At 36.5% G+C, this 23788-nt stretch overlaps 1 protein-coding gene across 7 annotated transcripts in view; it reads left to right on the top strand.

Moving 5' to 3' along the window:
• PLEKHH2 (pleckstrin homology, MyTH4 and FERM domain containing H2) overlaps positions 1-23788 on the top strand; it is a 106348-nt gene that overhangs the window by 35371 nt on the left and 47189 nt on the right. For 6 of the 7 annotated variants that reach the window (XR_004039858.2, XR_004039856.2, XR_009566093.1 and 3 more), the window contains exons 4-15: positions 4005-4154; positions 5264-5347; positions 5955-6036; positions 9336-9521; positions 11228-12177; positions 14926-15001; positions 16329-16423; positions 17043-17187; positions 19403-19539; positions 19639-19749; positions 19910-19996; positions 21593-21751. Coding sequence is in view for 3 of the 7 variants with exons in the window: in XM_030857802.2 (XP_030713662.1) it covers positions 4005-4154; positions 5264-5347; positions 5955-6036; positions 9336-9521; positions 11228-12177; positions 14926-15001; positions 16329-16423; positions 17043-17187; positions 19403-19539; positions 19639-19749; positions 19910-19996; positions 21593-21751 (2262 nt within the window). In the remaining 4 variants the exon portion in view is untranslated. Of the gene's footprint in view, positions 1-4004; positions 4155-4368; positions 4415-5263; positions 5348-5954; positions 6037-9335; positions 9522-11227; positions 12178-14925; positions 15002-16328; positions 16424-17042; positions 17188-19402; positions 19540-19638; positions 19750-19909; positions 19997-21592; positions 21752-23788 lie in introns of those variants that run through there. The other variant, XM_030857805.2, reaches the window with a different exon arrangement.

Raw genomic sequence — 23788 nt, 5'->3', positions numbered from 1 at the left:
CCTTTTATAAAGTTGGTTCTTAGTATCCAAGTTATTTTTGGTTCTTAGTAAATGATAACTACTCAGTCATCCTAACGTCCAAGACCGTGTAATGATTTGCTTCATTACATGGAAACCTACTTTATCCAGTGATGTTCCCTTTCACCTTCAGTGAGAATGGGCCTGGCCTTACTGCATAAATTTTGGAGCACTATGCTGAAATAACTATGTTTAAAATATGATTAAAATGATTAATTAATTTGCGATAAATTTTAATTAACTGGAAAATGGTCTGGGATTCAAAATACTCTTAACAGTTTCATCATTGTATTTTGTAATGATTAAGTATCTTTGTCATGTCACTGCGATACTTATACAGGAATAGAAACTTACACCCCCCACTCAAAAATATAGTCACATCTTGATTACCTGTAGTGGGGGAGGGAGGGATGAAGTTAGAAATGAGAAGAAGGAAATATTGATATGGATAGTTACAATGCGGAAAATATTGGCAGTTTCTGCTTTCTCCAGGATAGACAAGAAAATGGAAAATAGCATTGGAAGTTGTGTCAGGGTCCCCAAGACTACCCTCAGGTTTGATGATTCACCAGAAAGACTCATGAAATCCTGAAAAGCTGTTATACTCATGGTTATGGTTTATTACAGTGAAAGCATACAGATTAACATCAGCAAAGGAAAAATGCACATAGGGCAGAGTCCAGGAGACACCAGGTACGAGCTTCCACTTGTCCTCTCACAGTGGAATTGCACAGGAATGCACTTGGTTCTCCCATCAGTGATGTGGGACAACACATATGAAGTATTGCCAACCAAGGTTGTTCATCCGAGCCTAGGTGTCCAGGATTTTTATTGGTGGGCAGGGTGGGGAGGGGTCAGTCTTATAAGCACGAAATGCATGCATAACCCACCTTAGCTACTCAACTTCCAGCCCCTCCAGAGGTCAAACTTGATACAGTGTGGCCCATGACCCAGGTAAGTAAACAAAAAAGGTATTCAGTATAAGTCACACTGTTAGCGTAAACTATCTGGTGTGGCCCAGTATATCAGCTATATAAAGACAGTCTTATCAGGCAGAATATTCCAGGGGCTCAGAGGTTATTTCCCAGCAGACAGTCAAAGGCTAGTTCTTTCTTTGGAATGTACAGGGTTCGAGCACCCCAAGTCTGCTGAATTAACCCTTCATTGCACAAAAGCTCAGAATCAACAAGACTTTCGGGAAATAGCTGAGGAGTGTGCTGAGGGGGTAGGTAGATGCAACCAGAGGCTCTCCTGGAAGTAAAGGAGAAAGGTAGCGTGAAAGTACAAAACATTCCTCACTAGTGGATATCCACATATTGGTAACTGCAAGAGTTTATTCAACAACTAATTTGAATTCATAGGTGTGTGTTACTGGCCAGTCTCTGAGTCGTTAAATTGTATAATTCAAGTTAAATAAATGGTAAAAGATCTGACCTATGTTCTGTGTACTTGTGGTAAGATATTTTTAAAGGCTGCTTAGTTTTTCTGTAGGCCTCTTAACTTGTCTGCAGATTTCTTATTCATACTAATTGCCAAGGAAGGCTGGTGAATCCTGTGGAACTTGGTCCTAACAGGGCCAGCTGGAAGAAGGTTGCCTGTAACTGCTTTGTGATCTCTCTCCTGCAGAGATGTTGCCACCTTTGTCAATGTTTTTCTTGCCCAGGAAAGTTGTTTATCTAGAAGTAATAGTCAAATGAAACAGTTGCACAAGGCAAAGGTACAGCCAAGGAGCTCTGACTCTAGCATTCATTCGTAATGAACTTTCAAGTTGAATGTGTTTTTCAGGGAGGAAGAAGGTCCTGGAAAAATAGTTTTCCAGGACCATAGGCCTTTTCTAAGCAATAATAGGACAATTTTATATGGTAGCCCAATGTCCATAGGGTGGCTTGCTCCAATTTAATAAAAGGAGACTGTAGATGTCGGTCCGGTAATATTTATTTTTATTAATTTTGTCTTTCTGGAGTATTATGATCTATTACTCCCTCCTTGATGGAGGACTACCATTTTGCACTTGGTCTCTGCTCTTCTTTCCCTGCTTCCACAGCTACAGAATACCCTGCATGGAACTGGCTGTACCATTTTAAGACTGACCTTTGGTATTTACTGTCCAGCTCTCTGTCCTGCTCTGGCTTTTTTCATGACAGCATCTCTGATATATGCCTTTGTCCTTGACCTCTTGGTCTGAAGTTCCTGCAGAAAGCCTGCTATATTATGTTTAAAAATCTAAATCTTAAAATAACTTAAAATTATCATTTGGATAGTAGAATATATTTTTTCTCCTATTTTTTTGGATCTGCTTTTATTTTCATAGCTTCCAGCCATGTGGGTGGTATTTAAATAGGACAGTTTTGGCATTTGAGTTGAATTTACATTTATACAGTGAACTCACAGATGAAACTTTGTATTCATAGTTAAAAAAACAAAACCAAACTAACCTTAACACTCTCCTTCTAGGAACCCTTATTAATCAAGTATTTTTGAGCTTTAAGTAAGTTCATTTTGATTTTTCAGAGATGTTTTATAAGACTTTTCATCTTAACTATCATCTTTAATTTCTCAAATGCCTTTACATATTTTTCTTCTTTGCCCCCTATAATCTAAAACATTACTAAGATTACATTCTTACCTATTTGGAGTATATAGAATAAAAGTTTTAATATTGTATACAGTGCCCAGTACTTTATTTTCTTTCTTACTAACATTAACATCACACATATCTCTTCAAACATTTCATATGCCCAAATGTGTTTTGCAGAATATCCAAGCAGAGCCAGTATATCTTAGATATTAAAATTGAGGCACCACAACCCCTAGCCGTACAGCGATCTATTTTATCTTGCTTTATTTTTCCCATTACCCTTATTGCCATCTGTAACAAACTGTGTGATTTTTAGTCATTACAATATTTGTGCTCTCTCTTACCCACTAGAATGTAATTTCTATGCAGGTAGAGATTTGGGGGTCTGCTTTATTCACTGATGTCTTCCCAGGACCTGGTATAGACCGGGCACTTGGCAGGTGTTCATTGAATATTTGTTAAAGTATTGAATCAATAAACCCTCATGGAATGTACTCTCCTACCTATATCTTGACTGTCATACTTTTTTACTCTCTATGATTTCATCATTGGGGTTTTAAGCTTCTTTTTTGGTTTGTTTTTAATATTTATTTATTTATTTGGCTGCGGGTCTTAGTTGTGGCACGCGGGATCTTCCCTGCAGCGCTTGGGTTCTTCATTGTGGAGAGCGGGCTTCTCTCTAGTTGTGGCGTGTGGGCTCCAGAGCACGTGGGCTCAGTAGTTGCAGTGCGTGGCCTCTCTATTTGTGGCCCATGGGCTCCAGAGCGTGCGGGCTCAGTAGTTGCAGTGCGCAGCCTCAGTTGCCCCACGGCATGTGGGATCTTAGTTCCCCGACCAGGGATTGAACCAGCATCCCCTGCATTGGAAGGCAGATTCTTAACCACTGCACCACCTTAACCACCAGGGAAGTCCCTTTAAGGTTCTTTTGTTTTACTTTTGCTTTCTGTTGTATATGTGTACCTTTTTCAGCTAAGTTCAGTTTTTTTTCCCAAGATGTGTTATTATACTAGGTCATCCAGTCTGAGTCTTATCTTACCACTCAATGTCTGTACTTGATATTCTTACTTTTTTATAAAGTATGAAAAAATGAGAGCTGGAAGCTTTCTAATTCTATGCTCACATGAAATACTTTGCATATTATCATCGATCTAGTTAACATGTGCATTTCTTTACATGATAGCAATATTATGAGAATCTTTCATGTATCCTCATGCACCTCAGGGGTAGCATCACTTAGCAAAATAGTCTTCAGACTTTATAATTGTTAAATACATTAAAACTTGCTGTTCAATGTTTTCCTTTTATGACGATACCTTTTAGGAATTTAATGTTAAAGTAAAATTCTGAATTTAATACTATGATAAATTAAGTACGTGCATAGTTTTAATATTTTATCCTCTGAATTTAGGTACAAGTTATGGAAGAAAAATTAAAAGCAGCTAATATTCAAACCAGTGAATCAGAGACGAGGTTGTATAAAAAGTGTCAAGATCTGGAAACCCTAATACAGGAAAAAGATGACATCATTCAAAACTTGGAACTGCAACTTGAGGAGCAGGTTAGGAAGAATTTGATCATCAAAGAGTCCTAAATATGTGCATTCATTTATACATAATCGCAAAGATTAAAAAGAGAGTCAAAATTTCTAAATTTTGATCAGAAATCTTACTTGGTGACCCCCTAGGACTACATCACATTACTGGTGAAAGGTGCAAGTTAAATACATTCACTTTAAATCCGGGGTGATTCCAAGGCAGTATCTACCACTTTTTGGATGTGACAATACTCCTTAAGTTGGAAACACTTGGTTATCAGCAGGTATTTATGTCTGTAAAATGTTTCCAATAAATTTTTGCTTTAGATTGTTAGGGTGTTGGAAATGTTTATGGAAGGTTAAATTTTAAACATGTGTTTGATTTGACTCTAATCCTTCTGCTTAGAAATGTGTATACTGTTTTTAAACCACTTCATTGAGATCAAGTATAGTATTTAGTTTATTTTTTTTTAGTTTTTAGGAAAAAAATTGCACTAGGGTTATTTACTTAAAAGGTCATTTAGTGTCATTTAAACATGACCACTATAGAACTGTTCAATGTTTAATCATTTTTTTCATTTCTCTGGCATCAGTGTTCCTTTAGGTCAGTGGCTTTCAGCCTCCACCCACTAGGATTTATATGACAGTCACACTCTCAGTAGTTTTGTGACCATAACCAGATTTAAAGTTTGGTGGATGTGAGCTAGAGTTTCTCAATCTCTATTTTTTTCTGGACCTTCTAAAACTAGCACTTGAGGGGAAAATAAGCCATTCTCCAGAGGAGATTCTGATTCTCCTCTCCCCAACCTGGTTGAACTCTATTCCACTGTTCTAAACCTAGACTATTTCCAGAAATGGTTTATTTTGTTGATAAATTCAGTGGATTGATTTTGGTATATGATCTTTCAGAGAAAGGGAATAGCAGATGTTAAAGCTAGAAATATTTATGTATGCTTTTATTATTGTTCTGCTGGACAGCCATTCTTATTTTTTCCTATGTTTGGTAATTTAAAGGCAGACGTCTTAACTTGGAAACAGGTTTTAAATGGACTTGCCTTTTATATCTATGACTGTAACGTTTCCAGACCAGTGAGCTTCTGTTTGAACTAAACAAACTGCTAATGTTATTTCAGAAACAAATAAGGATTCAAGAAGCTAAAATAATAGAAGAGAAAGCAGCTAAGATCAAAGAATGGGTAACAGTTAAGTTGAATGAGGTATTTATTGCCATATTTGTCTTTTCTTTACCTTTTACTTCTTTTGAATAGATAAGTCATCAGAATATCTGAATGAAACAAAATTCTGATCAGTTGGTGGTGCTGCTGGCTTTTGGCAAACATGAGATAGGTAGCTTTCACTTTAATGACTAATGTAATTTTAAAATTAAAAATATTGATAGACCCATGGTAATCAGTGTTAAGTAGCCTCATTCTAATTAGTTGACTAGTTCTAATTAGTTAACTTTAAATAATTAGAGAATATATGTGCATAGCTCATAAAATTAATATATTCAGTATCTGAGAAGTACACATTATTTAGTTTATATGGCAGATTAAATGCCAAAATAATTTGGTTTAAAATAACTTTACAGTGGAAAAGGCATAGGGGTGAAAAACATTTAAAACTTTTAGCTCTGGAAACAAATATTAAAGCCATAATTATCTAGGCTGACAATCTGTGCTGATAAATTCATCTGATATTTACTTATTTCTTTTGTATTTTGCTTGTGTTTAATGAGATATTAACATTTTCTAAATGTTTAATTTACTAGTACATTTTAGAAATGTTATCCCTGTATAAAAGAAAACCATTATGTTCTTTTAGCTGGAATTGGAGAATCAGAATCTTCGTTTGATCAACCAAAACCAAACCGAAGAGATAAGAACAATACAGTCAAAATTACAAGGTATGTGCACTTTGGCTAAGATAGCCTAGTTGGATTTATTTGCTAGAATTTTACTATTGAGCGCTTGAAATATGACTTGTACAACTAAGGAACTGAATTTTATCTAATTTGAATTCATTTAAATTTAAATAGCCACATGTCCATATTAGCACAGCTAGACAGTAGTGAATAAACCAAAGGGGGTAATTTGGATGTTTAATTTCAGGTATGTTTACTTCTTAAAAAATCAGTCTTGTTATTTTCTATTTTCATTTTGTGGCATTGTGCTCAATGGTGATTGAAATTCTTACAACCTGAATATTTTGAGCAGAATTTTATAATGTGAATAAACTCTTTGCATTTTCTAATGCTTAGGGCTATTTCCTTTCTTTTTAACTTTAAAGCCAAAGGATGGGTGGTAGAGTTAATGATAGAGATTCACTTAATACGCTATTCGTATGATAGCCACTCAAGTGCACATTTAGCTGAAGAGGAGGTTAAGTCAGCAGGGTGTATGGATAGCCTGTGCTTATTAGACCCATGGCCTAATAGTGCTTTTTAAACTTTTATTTAGCAGCAGAACCCTTTTTAAACAATTTTTTTTTCCTATAGAATCTCAAGGGATAAAATAGGTAAAAAACCTGTACTGGGTGATGGGTCCAGAGTTCTGCAGACTTGGTCTCACCCATGACTCTTCTTTCATTTCTTGCATCCTCTGCAACATTTCCATAAAGCCATGGGGTTTCCTAGAATGCATTGGAAAAATACTGGCATGGTAGAAAGAACCTGGACTTTGAAGTCAACTTTAATGCCCTACAATTTAATAGCTGTGTTTATATCTCCAATTTTTTTTTTTTTACATCAGTAAAATGGTGACTGTAATAGTGTCTTACTGGTTTCATGGGGGGTTGTTGATTATAGGATATGTGAAAGCACTTTGTCTACTGCATGTTAGTACCTATTGCTGTCCTTTTGTTAAGGCAAAAAATCCTGTTTTCTCTCTCTTAATATTTCTGACATGAGATGTGTGGACGTTTTTCCCACACCAAGCAATTCTCCAATTCTCAACAGACACCGACTGGATGTCCTATAAATTTAACTCAATTCTGACTTATCTACTTGGATAGCACCAGATCCCTCACCCCCACAAAACTACCCACCAGCACCTCCGAGCAGGCACTGAACACACACACAAACACACACTTTGGACAGAGTCACAAGTGCAGGGTGGCATCCCTGCTTCTATCCAACAGACTGTAAATCCAAGGTTCCCAAGATCCCTTCCTTGGGTTCAATAATTTGCTAGAGAGGCTCACAGAACTCAGTCAGACAGTTCACTTCCTAGATTACTGGTTTATTACAAAGGATGTAACTCAGGAACAGCCAGATGGAAGAGATGTATGGGGCAAGATACGGGAGAAGGGGCACAGAGCTTCCAGGCTCTCACTAAGTATACCGCCTTCCCAGCACCTCCACATGTTCACCAACTTGGAGCATCCTGAACCCCATCCTTTTGAGTTTTTCTGGAGGTTTCACTATGTAAGCATGCATGATTGACGAAATAGTTGGCCCTTGGTGATTAATTCAACCTCCAGCCCCTTTCTTCCTCACCTGAAGTCAGAGGTAGGAGGTGGAGGGTAAGGCTGAAATTTCCAACTCTCTTATGATTTGGTTGGTTCCCCTGGCAACCAGGCCCCATCCTGAGGCCATCTAGGGGCTTTCCAGAAATCACCTCATTAATACATACTCAGATGTGTTTAAAAGGGCTTGTTATGAAAACAAAAGACACTTTTATCGCTCTTAGGACATTCCAAGGGTTTTAGGAGCTGTGTGCCAGGAGCCATGGATGAAGACCAAAATCTATTTCTTATATCACACATCACACATTTCCTCTACCTATATGATGAAAAAAATAGGTGTTCCTATAGTTGATCTGGAATTCCATGTTTATAATTAAAGTTTTAGGTCCTTGTGGTGTTCACCCTCTTTGAAATAGACTGGATGTATTAAGCCCCTTCACCAAATACTGTTTCCCTGATATTCTTAACTTACAATTCTAGTCTTCACTGGCAGCCTTTAAGTCTTGGAGACTAAGGATTATTGATCCTTGGAACCTCGGCTTTACTGGAGAAGAACAGATACAACATATGTAGATATAATATAGTACTTTAAAAATGTATATGTATATATGTGATTACTAAAATATCATGAATTAGTTCTGTGAGCAATGGCAACATGAAAATATTAAAAGATACATCTGAAGGAATACACTATATAAAGGTATTTTTCTATACTCAATTATCAGTTGCTATTTAACTTAACCCTTTGGTGCTCTCCTAGAGTTGAGAATTTAATTTCTTTGGAAACTTTTCTTACTATCACTGGGATCTCCATGCTTTTGATCTTACAAGCAGCAATGTTACAATTCCTAGAAGATGAATTAAACCCATGATTAGGTGCTCGATTAGGTGCTCGATTAATCACTCACCTAGCTGTCTAAATTCTCAATCTAGAGACTGCCCCCTCCCCTTTTTGTTCCTTAAGGAAGTGATTAAGGCTCTCCATGCTGTGGTCACCATAGACCAAGTCCCTTCATCTGCTTTCTTATGAGAAGCACACTAAAAACTAAGATAAGGGCTTCCCTGGTGGCACAGTGGTTGAGAGTCCGCTTGCCGATGCAGGGGACACAGGTTCGTGCCCCGGTCCGGGAAGATCCCACATGCCGCGGAGCGGCTAGGCCCGTGAGCCATGGCCGCTAACAGGAGAGGCCACAACAGTGAGAGGCCCGCGTATCACAAAAAATAAATAAATAAATAAAAACTAAGATAAGTAAAAGTTATTCCAGTGATCATGTGATATTTGCCCCAGTGATCATCTAAATTTTCCTGGGTTGTCTTGGCAACCAAGACCTCAGTCCCTTTTTTCTCACTATTGGTAGCAATACCAAACAATCAAATTTTACCAGTACTTGATTGGTATTTACCAGTAGTTGACATTGCAAGAAGCTATAACTTCCTAGTTGTTTATATCTGGATTTTGGTTTGTTTGTTTGAGAACTAACTACTTTTAAAGGGATTAGAAATGTTTCTCTTTGCAGTTAAAAAATAGTTTGTGCATTCAGAATATATAAACAGATTTTAAACACTGGCGTGTGATGCTAGACATTGAGGGGTCATTGTTCCTATACATAAATAAAGATGAACTTCAGGCTTTTTTCTGGTTCAAGGAGTGATTTGTCCACGTTTTTATATGCTTTGGTTCTCTGTTTAACAAATTGTTATAAAAAATTCAGATCTTCATTTTGATTAATGATCTTGCAGAAGTTCAAGGAAAGAAGTTGTCCACTGTCTCCACACCGAAGCTCACAGAAGGCCAGCGTCTGAGCAGTCTGACTTTTGGGTGCTTTTTATCCCGAGCAAGGAGTCCTCCTCAAGTTGTAAAATCTGAGGAAACGAGCAAGATATCATCTAAAGAACCTGAGTTCACTGAAGGAAAAGACATAGAAGGTATTTATGGACTAGAGGAATTTACTTTGACATTTTTTTAAAAAAGGAAAAATCATTTGCTAAGATTAATGCAAAGATAGCTTAATTTTCCTTATTTTTTTCCTGACAACTTGATGTTTTATGAGACTATTTCTAAAGAGCAAAACAGCATTTAACTCTGTGTATCTAGTTATCTTGTGTGTTTTTTGAGACTCTCTGCCAATGATTTATAGGAAAAACTGGTTTTCCCTTCTTGATACTTTTTCCTGCAATAGGTAGCAGTAATAGTTAAAATTTTAAAATGTACAGTCATACCTACTTGCTTTAACTGAGTTTTAGAAGTATGAACTTTCTATTCATTATTTATTTAAAATATAAAAAGATTATCTAATATTCAATATGAAATTAAATGTGACACAGCAAACTTATAAAGAAAAAGAACACCAGGTGACAATTTAGTAACTGCTTTGATTTTCCCTTTATTGCCTCAAAGAGGAAAATATTTGCCAGATGTTTAAACTTTGGACCTGTGTGCAAATTTCTACCCTTCTTTTAGTCTTAAAGCCCCTCTAAATTTTGCTTAATTTTGCGGTTGCTGCTTTGCCACCACTAGTATGACTTTTCCCAAATATTTTTGAAAGACTTGAACTTGTATCTTCTCTATTTTCAGTTCCTGCTTCCTTCCTCCAAAGGAGAAAAATTATAGCCCTAAGAACTGTCTCTATGCTTGGTTTTGAAACTCTGAAAACTATATAATGTTTTTCCATTCAGAAGGCTCCTTTGGTACTTGTTTTCATGCCATTACATGGATTTTTTTTTCTTTTTTGAGACGTCATTTTAGTTTTTTTCCCACTTTCTAATAGTTGAGTACAGCTCGGTTCAGCTGAGGTTGCCTGTACTGCGGTTCTTGCTCATTTGCAAATTTAACAAACTGCCTGATACCAAATTGTGGAGTTTATTTGTTCAGCCTCTGTATCCTTAATTATGAAGCTCCTATCTATATTTTCATGTTTTCAAAGTTTCTTTTGTATTCTTCAATCTAAATTTTTAGTTCACTGTTTATAATGGTTCGTTCTATTAATTATGTTATAAACAATAATAAGCCATATCTAAAGATATTTTTAAAGACTGTTATTTTTTATCGTAAAGACATATTTTATATTTATGATTAAACCAAAAGTAGAGTGAATAAAGCTTTTCTTTGTGTATGTTCTCCTTACGGTTTTGCATATTTCATGTAGTGAAGCTTGGGAACAAAGTTTTTTTTTAAACTATAGCTTTATATTTATTATGTTTTAATTTATTTATGATAATTTTGAAGTTTAGTAGAAAGAGGGTGTCATTGTCTTTGCCTCTAAAATATAAATGATGATGTTCATTTTTTTAGTGGCTGCTTTCTTTGATAGTCAGTGTTGCCTTATTTTTCATTTTGCTTCTTGTATTATCTCACCCTAGACTATTGTCAGTTTTATTTTTCCTTCATGTTTCTTTGTAAAAAGCAGTTTCATTTTGATATTATTCTATTGAAGTGTAAGGGCTCAGTGTTTTATAGAAAGCTTGTAGTTTTCAAACTTGGGTTTAAAAAAGGCATATGACTAAAAAAGGATAATGTAAATTAATTTGACTCGTGGAAATTCCAGTTTGTACAATGTAGTTATATAAAGCTAAACATACAAAAAGATTGTATGATTAAAGGCAGCATGCCAATATAATGTATGCTTTTCTAGAAATGGAAATACCAGAAAAGTCTGTCGATAACCAAATTCAAGAAAACAACCGAGGTCAGAGAACATTGCATCAAGTGCCGTGTGTCTCAGAGCAGAATCAGAAAACAAGGACAAGCTTTGTGACGGATGGTGGCATATCCCAGAATTCTGGGGCTCCTGGGAGTGACTGGAGTTCCGATGAGGACGACGGGGGCAAAGGAAGATCCAAGTCCAGGTATACGTCCACCCTTTCCAGCCACACATCAGAGGAGGGGGTCCAGTGTAGCAGAATGGGCAGTGAGACATATCTGACAGCCTCTGATGACAGCAGTTCTATATTTGAAGAAGAGACTTTTGGCATAAAGAGACCAGAACACAAGAAGCTGTATTCTTGGCAACAGGAGGCACAGTGGAGTCCTCTCGGAAAGGGAAATTCTGAATCAAGTAAAAAGGAGCACGATAGTTCCTCAGACGAACTGAATAAAAAATTTCAGTCTCAGAGACTGGATTATTCATCTTCATCGAGTGAAGCCAACACCCCAAGCCCTATTCTGACCCCAGCTTTGAGTCCAAAGCATCCTAACTCACTCACTGGAAAAGGCACAGAACTAGTGCCCCCCTCAAGCCTGCCACTTCCCAAATTAAGGGTTCCTAATGTTTTCAGCTTAAGTGTAGCTCTAGCCAAAAGACACCTAAGCCAGCCACAGTTAAGTTCCGACAGGATGTTTGGTACAAACAGAAATGCTATAAGCATGATCCGGCCACTGAGACCTCAGGAAACAGACCTTGATCTAGTTGATGGCGACAGTACAGAAATTTTAGAGACTATGGACACTAGCTGTGATGATGGATTATTTTCCTACGGCTCCCTGGAGTCCCCGTGTTCAGACGACCAGGAAACCTGCAACTCAGCAAAGAAGGCGGCCTGTGGGAAACCTCCAACTCCTCCCCTGCACCGGTTTCCCTCTTGGGTAAATTATGTGTTGTGTGCAACGCACACACACTCGTTTTTGCTCAACGCTCATTTTCAGGTTTTACTCCACTTCTTCTTCTTTCTTTTCCAGTCCGGCTTTGTTCTGACAATTCCCAGTTTTTAGAATTCAATTTCCCCTTCTCTTTCCCCTGAACCAGTCGAGAAATAAGAGAAGGGTAAGACAAAGCAAGATCAAAATGTTACCTTTATTACTGATAAAATGGATTTTAGAGAATTGGTGGGCAAAGGAGCAAGTACTGCACCTGGGAAAAAGCTAGATTTATTCACCCAGGCCCAGGTAGCGCTTGACCAGCCACCACAGGCTCATTCAGTGAGGCCCAGCTCCTCTAAAGCTTACAGTCTAGAGAAAGAACAAATGGTTATTTCCTGCACACAGCTACTTCTCAATAGAAAGGAGAGGGGAAGGTGCCGGGCTTTGCATGTCCGGTTTCTCCTTCTAGGAATCACTGGCTAGAGATCAGGAATGTTCAATTTTTGGAGCTCCCTCCACATGGAAGGAAACATTGGGGTGGGGAAGAAGGGCTCTCTCTAACTGTATAATACTTGTGGGTAAATTCTGGATGAGGGCACTTACTGGTCATCAAGTTCTGAACTTAAGTATTTACTTGATTGGCTTTAAGAGAAATTTAATTTTACTCTTCATGAACTTATAAATCTATTGCTTTAACCAAAAGCATCTTCCTGTATATCTAGAATAGATTGAAATTTCTTCCATTGAAACACTGACCATTAATATGATAATTAACCCATTAATTGTGTGATTCTTCTTAGGAATCTCTAGATTAAAAAAAAATTCTTCCTATATTTGAAACAAAGTGAAATTACCTGTTTTGTAGATTGAAGTTTTCCTTCACATATTGACATAATTTAACCTTTGGCCTCCAGAGAATCATCTGGGTTGTAGGATTTTTTGGTTTTTGGAGTCATCTTCTGTTATTATTTTTTATTTAGTGACCAATGCAACTTTAAGCAAATGAAGGCAACTATGTTTTCCTAGTATAAATTCAGACCTTGAGATGTATCTGCTCTTATTTACTTTTAAAAGAACATTTCATTGCAAAGTCCACGTGAAACCGCCTGCAGTTTATTACTAAACTCTGGATAGCATAAAAAATGGACATTATTGGCATGTGAATCTCTGGAATTCCAACTATGTTACCCTTTAGGCAGTTAGGAGTTGAAATTTTGCTTCTTTCATTATGTTGAGATTGGCAGAGATTTAGGTTAGACATTCACTTTCATTTTATTTGGCAAACCATTTTTACTACTTTTTTGCCTTTTTCTCTTCTTGCCTTCTGAAACTATCCAGTCCTGAAAAAGTAGTACTGCTTTGCAAAAGCCTTCTAGCAAACTGGCCAAGTTTGAGGTTTTATTTCTGCTTGTTGGGTATTTTCAAGTTTCAAGTTAAAGAGATACATTCTAGTCACCTCAATTTATGAGAGTTTAAGGATTTTTAAGAGTTTACTTTAAGGCATAGCCCATTCTTATTGAACTGGAATATCATTCCAAAATACAGTAGTCACTCTAGCAGGACAGCATGTAATGATTCAGGAGCACCTCTGATGCTCAACTCCTTAGAAAAACAGGTGATACCCACTGTCCCTGGTCCCATGGCTCAGCTTGTCCTCTCCTGTCTACAGTGACTGTCTGCTTCTCTCATGACTGCTAACTACTCTCCTTCGCTCTCTCATGGCTTGTAAGTGCCTCACTTACTGCCTTATTTTTATATGTCTTTTTGTTCTGTCCACTCTGTTGTTTGTCTCTCTCTGTGTATCTCACCATCACACTCTCAAAGAAGCTGTGAGAGTGATTCATTCAGCCACTCTTCAATCTTAAGTGTCTCAGATGGTTAGAGATCTCCTGCCCATTGCCTCACACAGGCCCCTGTCTAGCGCAGTCCCAAAGAGGACTGCCTTAGTTGCCCCCTGTGCCCCGATCCAGATAACTGTCCAGGTTAGGTGTGTTACAAAGTTCAGGACATGGTGATCTATGCATTAGGGACAACCTAGAGTCCCTTTTCTCAGAGGGGGCAGGGCCAATAGCCTTCCAGTACCCATTTCAGAAATCTCTCTCAGAGAAGAGAAAGCAAAATAACAACCTGCTTTTGGAACAAGATCCTATAAATTCCATTGCAGTTCTCAAATTCACTTATTATTTGACCTCAGGTATTTCTTCTACTTCATTGAAATGTACATTGAGATATGAAGGTGATAGCACTAAATGTTACTTTGTGTGTGCTTTCTGACTTCAAGTTTTGGCTTTCTCTTTTTCTTTAACCATATTCTAGAATGGTAGAATATTAAAGATAATATTTGTGTCTAGTCAATGATAATAAATGGTTTGTGGCTTCATGTTACAGCTATTCAGAGTTTTCCTTTTTTTTTTTTTTGACCACATTGTGAAATGGTGGAATATTAATGGTGGTATTTATGAATAGTCAGTGATCGTGAATAAGCTTTCTCTTACTTTTTTCCTGTCTGTTCAAAAGAATTTAAAATACCAAGCAAAAATTTGGGAACAAAGATAAATAATGGAGTGACTAATGGATGGAAGAAAATTCTGCAGTGCTGTTCACAGTGGCATATTTTAGTTGGCACTGGTGACAGTTTTATAATAATTCTGTACTCTGGTGACAATTAAATGAAGCACAAATGAAAAACATGTGTATTGAAAGTAATTGTTTCTTTGCTTTAAATATCCAGCTTAAATCTCTCTTTTACATTAGGAAAGCAGAATTTATGCTGTAGCCAAATCAGGCATTCGAATGTCTGAGGCCTTCAATATGGAGAATGTTAATAAAAGTAAGTGATTTTGCATGCTGCAATGCAGGTGAACCTTGAGGACTTTATGCTAAGTGAAATAAGCAGTCACAAAGGACAAATACTGTATGAGTCCACTTATATGAGATATCTGACATAGTCAAACTGATAGAAACAGAAAGTAGAGTTGTGGTTACTAGGGGTTAGGGGGAGTAGGGGAAGGGGAGCAGTTGCTTAATGGCTATAGGGTTTCAGATTTTCAAGATAAAAAAGCTTTGGAGATCTGATTCACAACAATGTAAATATACTTAACACTAACTGAACTATGCACTTAAAAATGGTTAAGGTGGTAATTTTCTCTTATGTGTTTTTTACTACAATAAAAAATGTTTTAAAAAATAAGTGATTTTGTATTGCCATTTCATTAGCCAAGAACTTCCTAACTGTCTAAAGTCATTGGAAAAAATACAACTTTGCCAACTTCCAGAAAATGCTTTCTGAGGTTGCTGATTTATATTTTAAAATTGAAATTCATGTTACTCAGTATAGGGGCACATAGATGTTCAACTCTTATGTAGCAAATACCTCATGTTTTTACCCGAAAGAGGCTAAAGCTAAGAAACTGTGGAGTTTCAGCTGTTTAAAATTGTAAAACTATTGATCTCTATGTCTTCTTTTTCCAGAGTTTAAAACACATTCCTCCTTTCTTTCTTTTTTCAAAATATTATTATAGAAACAATGCATGTTCATTATGAAAAATAAAACCAAACAACAGAGAACTGTCTGGAATAAAAAGAAAAATTTTTCTGTGGTTCGTTCTACTGGCCCCCTCCCTATCCTACCTCTGATCTGTATCTTAGAGGTGACTATTGTTGTTCTATTCCTTTTCAGCTATCCTCTGTTCTTGCCACTCAGGAAATATATTCTAACCTTTCAATCTGAGGTTCACCTGATAAAGGTTTAAAAGTGACGATGTTTTAACACGTGTCAGTAATAGGTCTCTGAATAGTCAGAGAATATCTTCATAGGGTACTGCTCACTGAATCAGTCAGCAGGTGTTTGTACTCATTTCTGCCCATTGTGAGCTGGATGGAGATGCCAAAGAAATAAAGCTAAGATCCTTGCTCTCAAAGAGCTTACAGTCTAGTTGGGGAACTAGCACACCTGAGGACATAATGAACCATGTAAGAGAGTGTATAATTAAAACTGCCATAAATGCCATAATTCTTCAGGTAGACTGTGTAGTGAATATTGTATGTTCATCCAGTTTCTCTTTAATTGGAAGTTTTGCTAATTCACATTCATAAGAAATAGACATAAGCACTAGTTAGAAGGTTTGTTTTCTTAATCATTTTGTTTTCTGTTTCAGATTCTGTTGCAGTGCTTTCCTATACCACATCAGGACTTTATACATCACTGATATACAAGAATATGACAACCCCAGTGTACACAACTTTAAAAGGGGTAACTCATTATTGTTACTGTTAAAGATGTGGGGCTCTTCATGATGAATCAAGGAAACTGTTTAGTCAAGCTCCAGATTCCATTCTTGACATTTTACACGGACTGTCCCTTTAAAGGGAGTTTTAGAAGTTCACACTAGCATATTATTAAAAGAGAAGAAATGGAAAGATCTAGAGAAGATATTTATTTTTATTGGAGTATTAGAGGTCTGATATGCTCCGTTTTTGTTATGCTACATGTGAGTCTCCACCCCCTCCATAGCTGTTAATTGTTTAAAGGAAATAGTATTAATGATGTAATGAAAACTCCTAATATAGAAAGATCTTTGTATCACTGCCAGGGTTCCCCTCCTTTGTGTGAAGTACCTAATTAAAATAAATATCAGAAAAAAAAGTAGCATCAGGTATTAACAGGCTTATGTTCTTAGGAATCTTTTATAATTGACAAATGCCTTGCTAATTGGAATTTGGGATTTAACAACGTGACTTTGATAATGGCAAAATATTTTCTTGTATTCCTTAAAAAAACTTATTCCATAACTTCTGGTAAAACATTCTATACCTAAAGAGAGTGGTGACTTTAAGGATGGACACAGGGAGGCTGTTTTGCTTTTCTTCAGAAGGCGACCCAGATAAGCAGCAACCCATTCCTGGATGACTCCTCTGGGTCAGAGGAAGAAGATAGTTCCAGATCCAGCTCCCGGACTTCAGAGTCAGACTCTCGCAGTCGGAGTGGGCCAGGCAGTCCCAGAGCAATGAAACGAGGTAAGGGAGAGTCTCAGGCATACAAGACAACTCCCAAAAATAGAGAATATTTAATGGGAATTTTATCTCTATAATAGGACTTAAAAAAAAAAATCTGAGCTGCCTTCAACTCATAGTGAAAAGAGTATTCACCTAGGACTAAGGTGCTTATATTTTAGTCCTAATTCTCTTTTAAATTCTCTTTGTGATTCCAGACAAGACAGTGGTTTTTTTTGTTTTGTTTTGTTTTTTGTTTTTTACCTTATCTGTAAAAGAGAGATCACTTCGTTATAGGAATAAAGTGAGATACTTGGCTTAAATTAGGTTCTTCTTTTACAGTTACTGTGTGATTTTGGATAATTTATAGGATGGACTTATTTCAGCTAAATTTGTTGCACTGCTAAATGGCAGAAGAATATACCTAAAAATGTGGTGGTTAATCTGATATTAAGATGGAAACCAACAAAAACTTACTTTGGGCATGTCCATGATTTTTGTAGATTTTGAAGAAATTTTTGGCATACAGGTTACAGAGAGAGCCAGTCACATTAAATGGCATCTGTATTTTACAAAAGCCTTTAATGCAGCACAGTATGTTGGTTTTCAAACTGTGTTCCATGGAACCCCTAGGTACTCCCAAACCCCTCAGCTTCAACAGGAGCTGTTCAGCTCTCATAGGTTTAATATTTTGGGCTTCCATCAGTCCCTTTGCTATATGACCTTGCCCCCTTGACAGCCAGAATCAGGTTATATCACACTTTTGCTCAAAACACTGCAAGGACCTCTTATAAAGACTATAACATGTTATGTGATTCTTTGATGTCTTGGACCTCAGTTCCTCCTTTCTTCTCTCTTACTCAGCTCTGGCCATCCAGACCCTTTAGCTGTTCCCGGCACATGCCATTCATTCCTTTAGTTCAGGACCTTGCACTGATCGTTTGCTCTACCTGGTATTCTTGCCCCAGATGTTCCTTTGCCTCCTCCAGTTGAGACACTGCCTTCTCAAGGAGATCTACCCAGAGCACACCATTCAAATGTAGTCCTTTGCCCTTCTCTAACTGCTAGCTCTTTTTATTCCCTTTAGTCCACTCTACATTTTATTTTTCCATGGCATTTACTCCCTGTTTTTTGTCTGTCTCCCCCGACTAGAATCTGTGTTCCATGAGGGCAGAAATTTCTTCGTTTTGTTCTCTGCTCTGTCCCTAGCACCCTGGGGCTAGGAGCCTGAGATTTGCACTCCAACATTGCCTCTGCCTAGCTGTTTGACTTTGGACAAATCCTTTAATCTGTGGACCTTAGTCTCCTTAGAGAATGAGGGCATGAACCAGGATGATCTCTGAGGTCCTTTGTAGATCTAAATTTCTGTTACTCTTTGAAAAATAAAGATATTACTATTATCACAGCCATTACTTGTCTTAGTCAAATAAATAAGAGGAATAATGTAGTGACATTGTCCTAATGTTTCCCTTAAATGTTAATAAACACTTAAAAAATTGCCACATACTGTAATGAATAATGACTTAAGTCCTTGATTTTATTTAATATTTTCAAAATCTCCAATTGTAGTGACTCTCCAAATGTGGCTTGCAACTTGCAAGTTGTTTTCTAAAATGACAAGTGAATTATTGTGAAAAATGCTCCCTTGAATTTTACATTAGAGCTGCTGGCAAATGAAATAGTCATTTTGTATCTTTAAGTCTTATTGCGTCTCTTTTATGAAAGATTTTCAAAATCTGTAAACTAGTAGTATTGGACTTGTGTGTCTTTTTTAATGTGATGTTACTTTAAAAATGATTACATGTAAAGCAATTATACTCCAATAAAGATGTTAAAAAAATGATTACAAAAATTAAGTGCAGTAAAGTGTGATTGTACAAATCTTGATAAATTAAGGTTCAACATTTGTTTGCCTACATGCCAATATGTAAATACACATATTTTTAATCCTTAATAAAAGATATTGTTAGGCTACTGCATACATTTTATATATGTAAAAATAGCTGTGCTTATAATCATACCGAAATATTATTTATGTTCCTTTAACTTCCTTGGAGATTTGCATGATAGTCCTTATGCTTAAGTTCTGTTTTCTGCTTTAAAGGTACTTCATGGACTACATCTAGTCTAGGAAGGTTCATGATTTGGGATTAGATGTATTTCTTAAGAAACCTGACAGTCAGCATTTGGACCACCCAATTATTAAATACTGACTTGATTTATTTCTTTTTTCATCTAGGTGTGTCTCTCTCTTCTGTAGCTTCTGAAAGTGATTATGCTATTCCCCCAGATGCTTACTCCACAGATGTAGAGTGCTCACAGCCAGAGCAGAAGCTCCCGAAAACTTGCTCGTCTTCCAGTGATAATGGGAAAAATGTAAACACTGAATCAGTTTTTTTTTTTAACATTAATGTATCTGTTAGTTTGAGCCTCCAAAGGGAAACTTAAATATTTTTTTAAAATCTCTTTAATTAGGAACCACTGGAAAAATCTGGCTACTTATTAAAAATGAGTGGTAAAGTCAAGACTTGGAAGCGGAGATGGTTTGTTCTTAAAGGTGGTGAATTACTTTACTACAAATCTCCGGTGAGTGGAAATTGCTTGTTATTTAGAACTGAATTCCTCAAACTATAAATCAGACTCCTGATTGATTTTCTTCCATGTAATGCAATTAATTAGACAAAGCATTTCTTATTATGACTATTATAGGTAATCACTTTGCATTGGTTTTCTTCCTTTCATACAGAGTGATGTAATCAGAAAACCCCAGGGCCATATTGAACTTAGTGCATCCTGCAGCATTTTAAGAGGAGATAACAAACAAACAGTTCAGGTACTTTTTTTTCTTTTTTTGTGTCATGCAAAACTCAGTTCTCAATTATGTAAGCTAATAGAGTGGAAATTGGGTGTTCAATTGTTTGTTTATTCCCTTTGGGGGTCAGTTTGATGCCCCAAAAATGTGTGAAACCCTAGGACTTCTTAGTTAAAACTATAATATAACCTGAGTATATGTTAGTAACTCTCCTCTACACTTTCTTTGCCCTTGATCCTTTACACGGTTCTTTCCCCACACTAACCCTCCCAGCCATTTTCTGTTCTCAAACTGTCAAGCTATTTTAGGGGAGGGTTATTTGATAAATGAATTCCCAACAAGATATTCATAATTTAATGTACTTTTAAATTCAGAAATGTTTGCAATTAAATAGAGAACCGGAAAATGGCAGTTGTATGAACTTCAGAGGCTGTAACACCAAAGTGGGAAGGATATTGGTGAGCAGAGGGGCTGTCCTGGCTCCCACTGAGTCACATGGCAGAGGTAGCTGCTGACCATTTCACCCACACATAATGCCAGTCTTGCTAGAAACCTTTGTTAAGTTAAAACAAGCAAACAAAAAAAACAAGCTATCGGGCTTCCCTGGTGGCGCAGTGGTTGAGAGTCCGCCTGCCGATGCAGGGGACACGGGTTCATGCCCCGGTCTGGGAAGATCCCACATGCCGCGGAGCGGCTGCGCCCGTGAGCCATGGCTGCTGAGCCTGCGCGTCCAGAGCCTGGGCTCCGCAACGGGAGAGGCCACAACAGTGAGAGGCCCGCGTACCACGAAAAAACAAAAACAACAAAAACAAACAAACAAACAAAAAACAAGCTATCGAGACAGTTTGGTATGTGTGATTTAAAATTCAGATGCTTTATTTCTGAAATGCCTTCAATAATCATTATTTTCTTATCTTGCTCCTTTGGAGGGTAGAATACAATATTTTATTAGAAAGGTACATTATCAGTGTTTCCAGTAGATAATACCTGAGGACTGCCCAAAAATGCAGAAAGGAGAATCAGGGAAAACTTTGTCTTGGAGCATGGCAGATAAGAATCATTTGTAGGCTTCTGAAATATTTGGAATTTTTAAAATATGGCTAATTTGAACTTGAGAAATTGTGAATTCATAATATCTGATTACATGTTTAAGAATTCCTCTTCTGCTGTATAGGTTTTCTTATTTTATTTATAATTCATTTCTTCATTTCCATAACAAATAACTTCCCTTTATTTGCTTAAAGTGTGTTATTTTATTACAGTCTGAAATCATTCTGCTCCTCATTTCAACAACCAGGAACCTGTAGCACATTTAAGGGAGAAAAGGAAAATGTAATGAGTAAACAAGATAAAAAATCATGACCCCAAAGCTTAATACTATGAAGAGTTTTAAAGTAAACAGAAGTGAAAAAAATTATTTCAGAAAAAGTTAATTGTCATTCTCACAAAGTGGTTAAAATATGCTACGTGATTTATGGAATCATTTATTTAGAGCCTAGGATTCAAGGTTTAGCATGTTTGTTTCCATGTTAGATAGTGATGTTTGAAGAATGGACAAGGAAGTGCTAATATCCTAAAATCTTCAGAGTTTCCTATCTCTTTCTTATCCCATTCTAGTTGACCACTGAAAAACACACATACTATCTGACTGCAGATTCTCCCAATATATTGGAGGAATGGATTAAAGTGTTACAGAACGTTCTTCGGGTACAAGCTGCCAACCCCCTTTTCCTCCAACCTGAGGGCAAACCAACGGTGAAGGGATTGCTCACCAAGGTGGGAACTCTTATACATAGCGGTATCCCAGGCAGCGATGGAATTAGCCCCCGATCATAAAAAAGTGGGCATCAGAGAATATAAATATTGAGTATTTATGTTATCTTGGGATGGGGAAGAGTGTTTTAGGTATGATACCAAAGACAAAAACCATGAAGATGAAAAATGGTAAATTTGACTACTCTACATAAAAAATGTAAATGTTCTTGGGAGTTCCCTGGCATTCCAGTGGTTAGGACTCTGCTTTTCGGAACCTCTGCCGAGGGCCCAGGTTCAATCCCTGGTCGGGGAACTAAGATCCCACAAGTTGTGTGGCACAACCAAAAAAAAAAAAAGTAAATGTTCTTACCATCAGAATTTCTCTAAGCAGAATTTTTAAAAGACGGATGAGAAGCTTTGGAAAGGTATTTTAACATGAAAAACAAGCTTTTTCTAATCAGTAAGTAAAGGATAAATACCAGTGAGGGGAAGGAACAAAGGACACAATGAGAGAAAAGTAGGGATAGTAGGGAGAAGAAATACAAATGATCAATAAACATATGGGGAAACGTTCTACTATCAATAATAATTTTCTTAAAAAGCAAGAAATAATGGATATTTTTAAAAAATCTGATCAAGGGAGGACCTCTTTTAAAAGTATGAAATGCAGTATCGACACAAGTTAAGATATTTGCTAGTGAGTTTATTACTTTAGAAGGCAATTTGGCAATATCTTGACTAAAGTGTTTACTCAATAAATATTTTTGAGTGAACAAATGAATGAATGAATATTAAATGTTTTATGAACATATATACGTACCCTTTGATCCAGCAATCTCAGTCCAAGAAATTTATGCTTAGGAAATTATCTTAATTTGCATAAGATTTAAGTATGAGGATGTCCATCACAGCATGGTTTTTCCTTTCCTATTTAAAACAAATGAGATATAATTAACATACATTGAAATGCAGATCTTAAGTGCAGAATTTGATGAGTTTTGACAGATATTTACTGTCACTCTCTCAAGATACAGAACATTTCCATTACTGCAGAAAGGTTACTTGCACATCATGGTTTATAATAAAGAAAAACTGGGATCAACTTAGATGTAGAGTAGAGCATAGTTTTAAATAAATATTTATGTAATCAGGTAATGCTTTACTATGCAGTCATTTTAAATGTTGTAAAAGAATGCTTAATGTTTTAGAAATAGGTTATGGATGTATTGTTAGGTGATAAAATAGCATATTACCATAAATACATAAAAATGGTTGTTATGCCATTTTTGGTAAACATGTTTGTAGAAAAATGTCTGACTAAGAAATATACTAAGGTATATTAGATATCTCTGGGTGGTTTTTACTTCATTTTTGCTTAGTTCTGCTTCCTAACATTTTTAGAATGAGGAAGTATTGATTTACGCTAAGATAAATATTATTTATAAATTTTTAAGAGTTCAATTGGTCACTTTTAGAACAAAACAATAAGATATTTATATGCAAAATATTACCCACAAAAATAACCTCTACGTCATCACTCATCACTCATGTGCTTTATTTATGTAAGAGGTGAAAAATTTAGCTGTAGATGAGCTATGCCACCATGTAATTTATACTTATTATTAATGTGGGAATGTAGGTGGGTGCTTTTCAGTAATATTTACAAAGACTGGAGAAAAAAATTGGAGAAAAAAATTACCAATACATTCAACAAAGAGATGCACTATGTTTTTTTCCAAAACATTACATTACCATGAAAATGTTTTTTCAGTTACTGATGGGCTTGAGAACTCCTTGGTATTGTGCTGATATATGTTTTCCAACGAACACAGTGCCACTTTAAATCACATTCTTATTCTAATTCATAGTAACTAGGTGTCCTCCTGTTTCAAGGGCTATGTTTATGAAACCCTTAAGCTTTAATATGATCTCATGGCTAAGGGTTTGTTACTTCTTTCACAATTAGTGTTTTTTGTTTTTTTGCTTATTTTTAATTGTTGGCATGGCTTGTCAGTTTCCACTCCTGTTACATTTGTGCTGTTCCCTGCTCCCCATTTC

This window comes from Globicephala melas, chromosome 12 (genome assembly GCF_963455315.2).
Source record: "Globicephala melas chromosome 12, mGloMel1.2, whole genome shotgun sequence".
Classification (NCBI taxonomy): Eukaryota; Metazoa; Chordata; class Mammalia; order Artiodactyla; family Delphinidae; genus Globicephala; species Globicephala melas.
The sequence above is the reverse complement of the archived record's forward strand: the minus strand, read 5'-3'. Positions and strand labels throughout refer to the sequence as shown.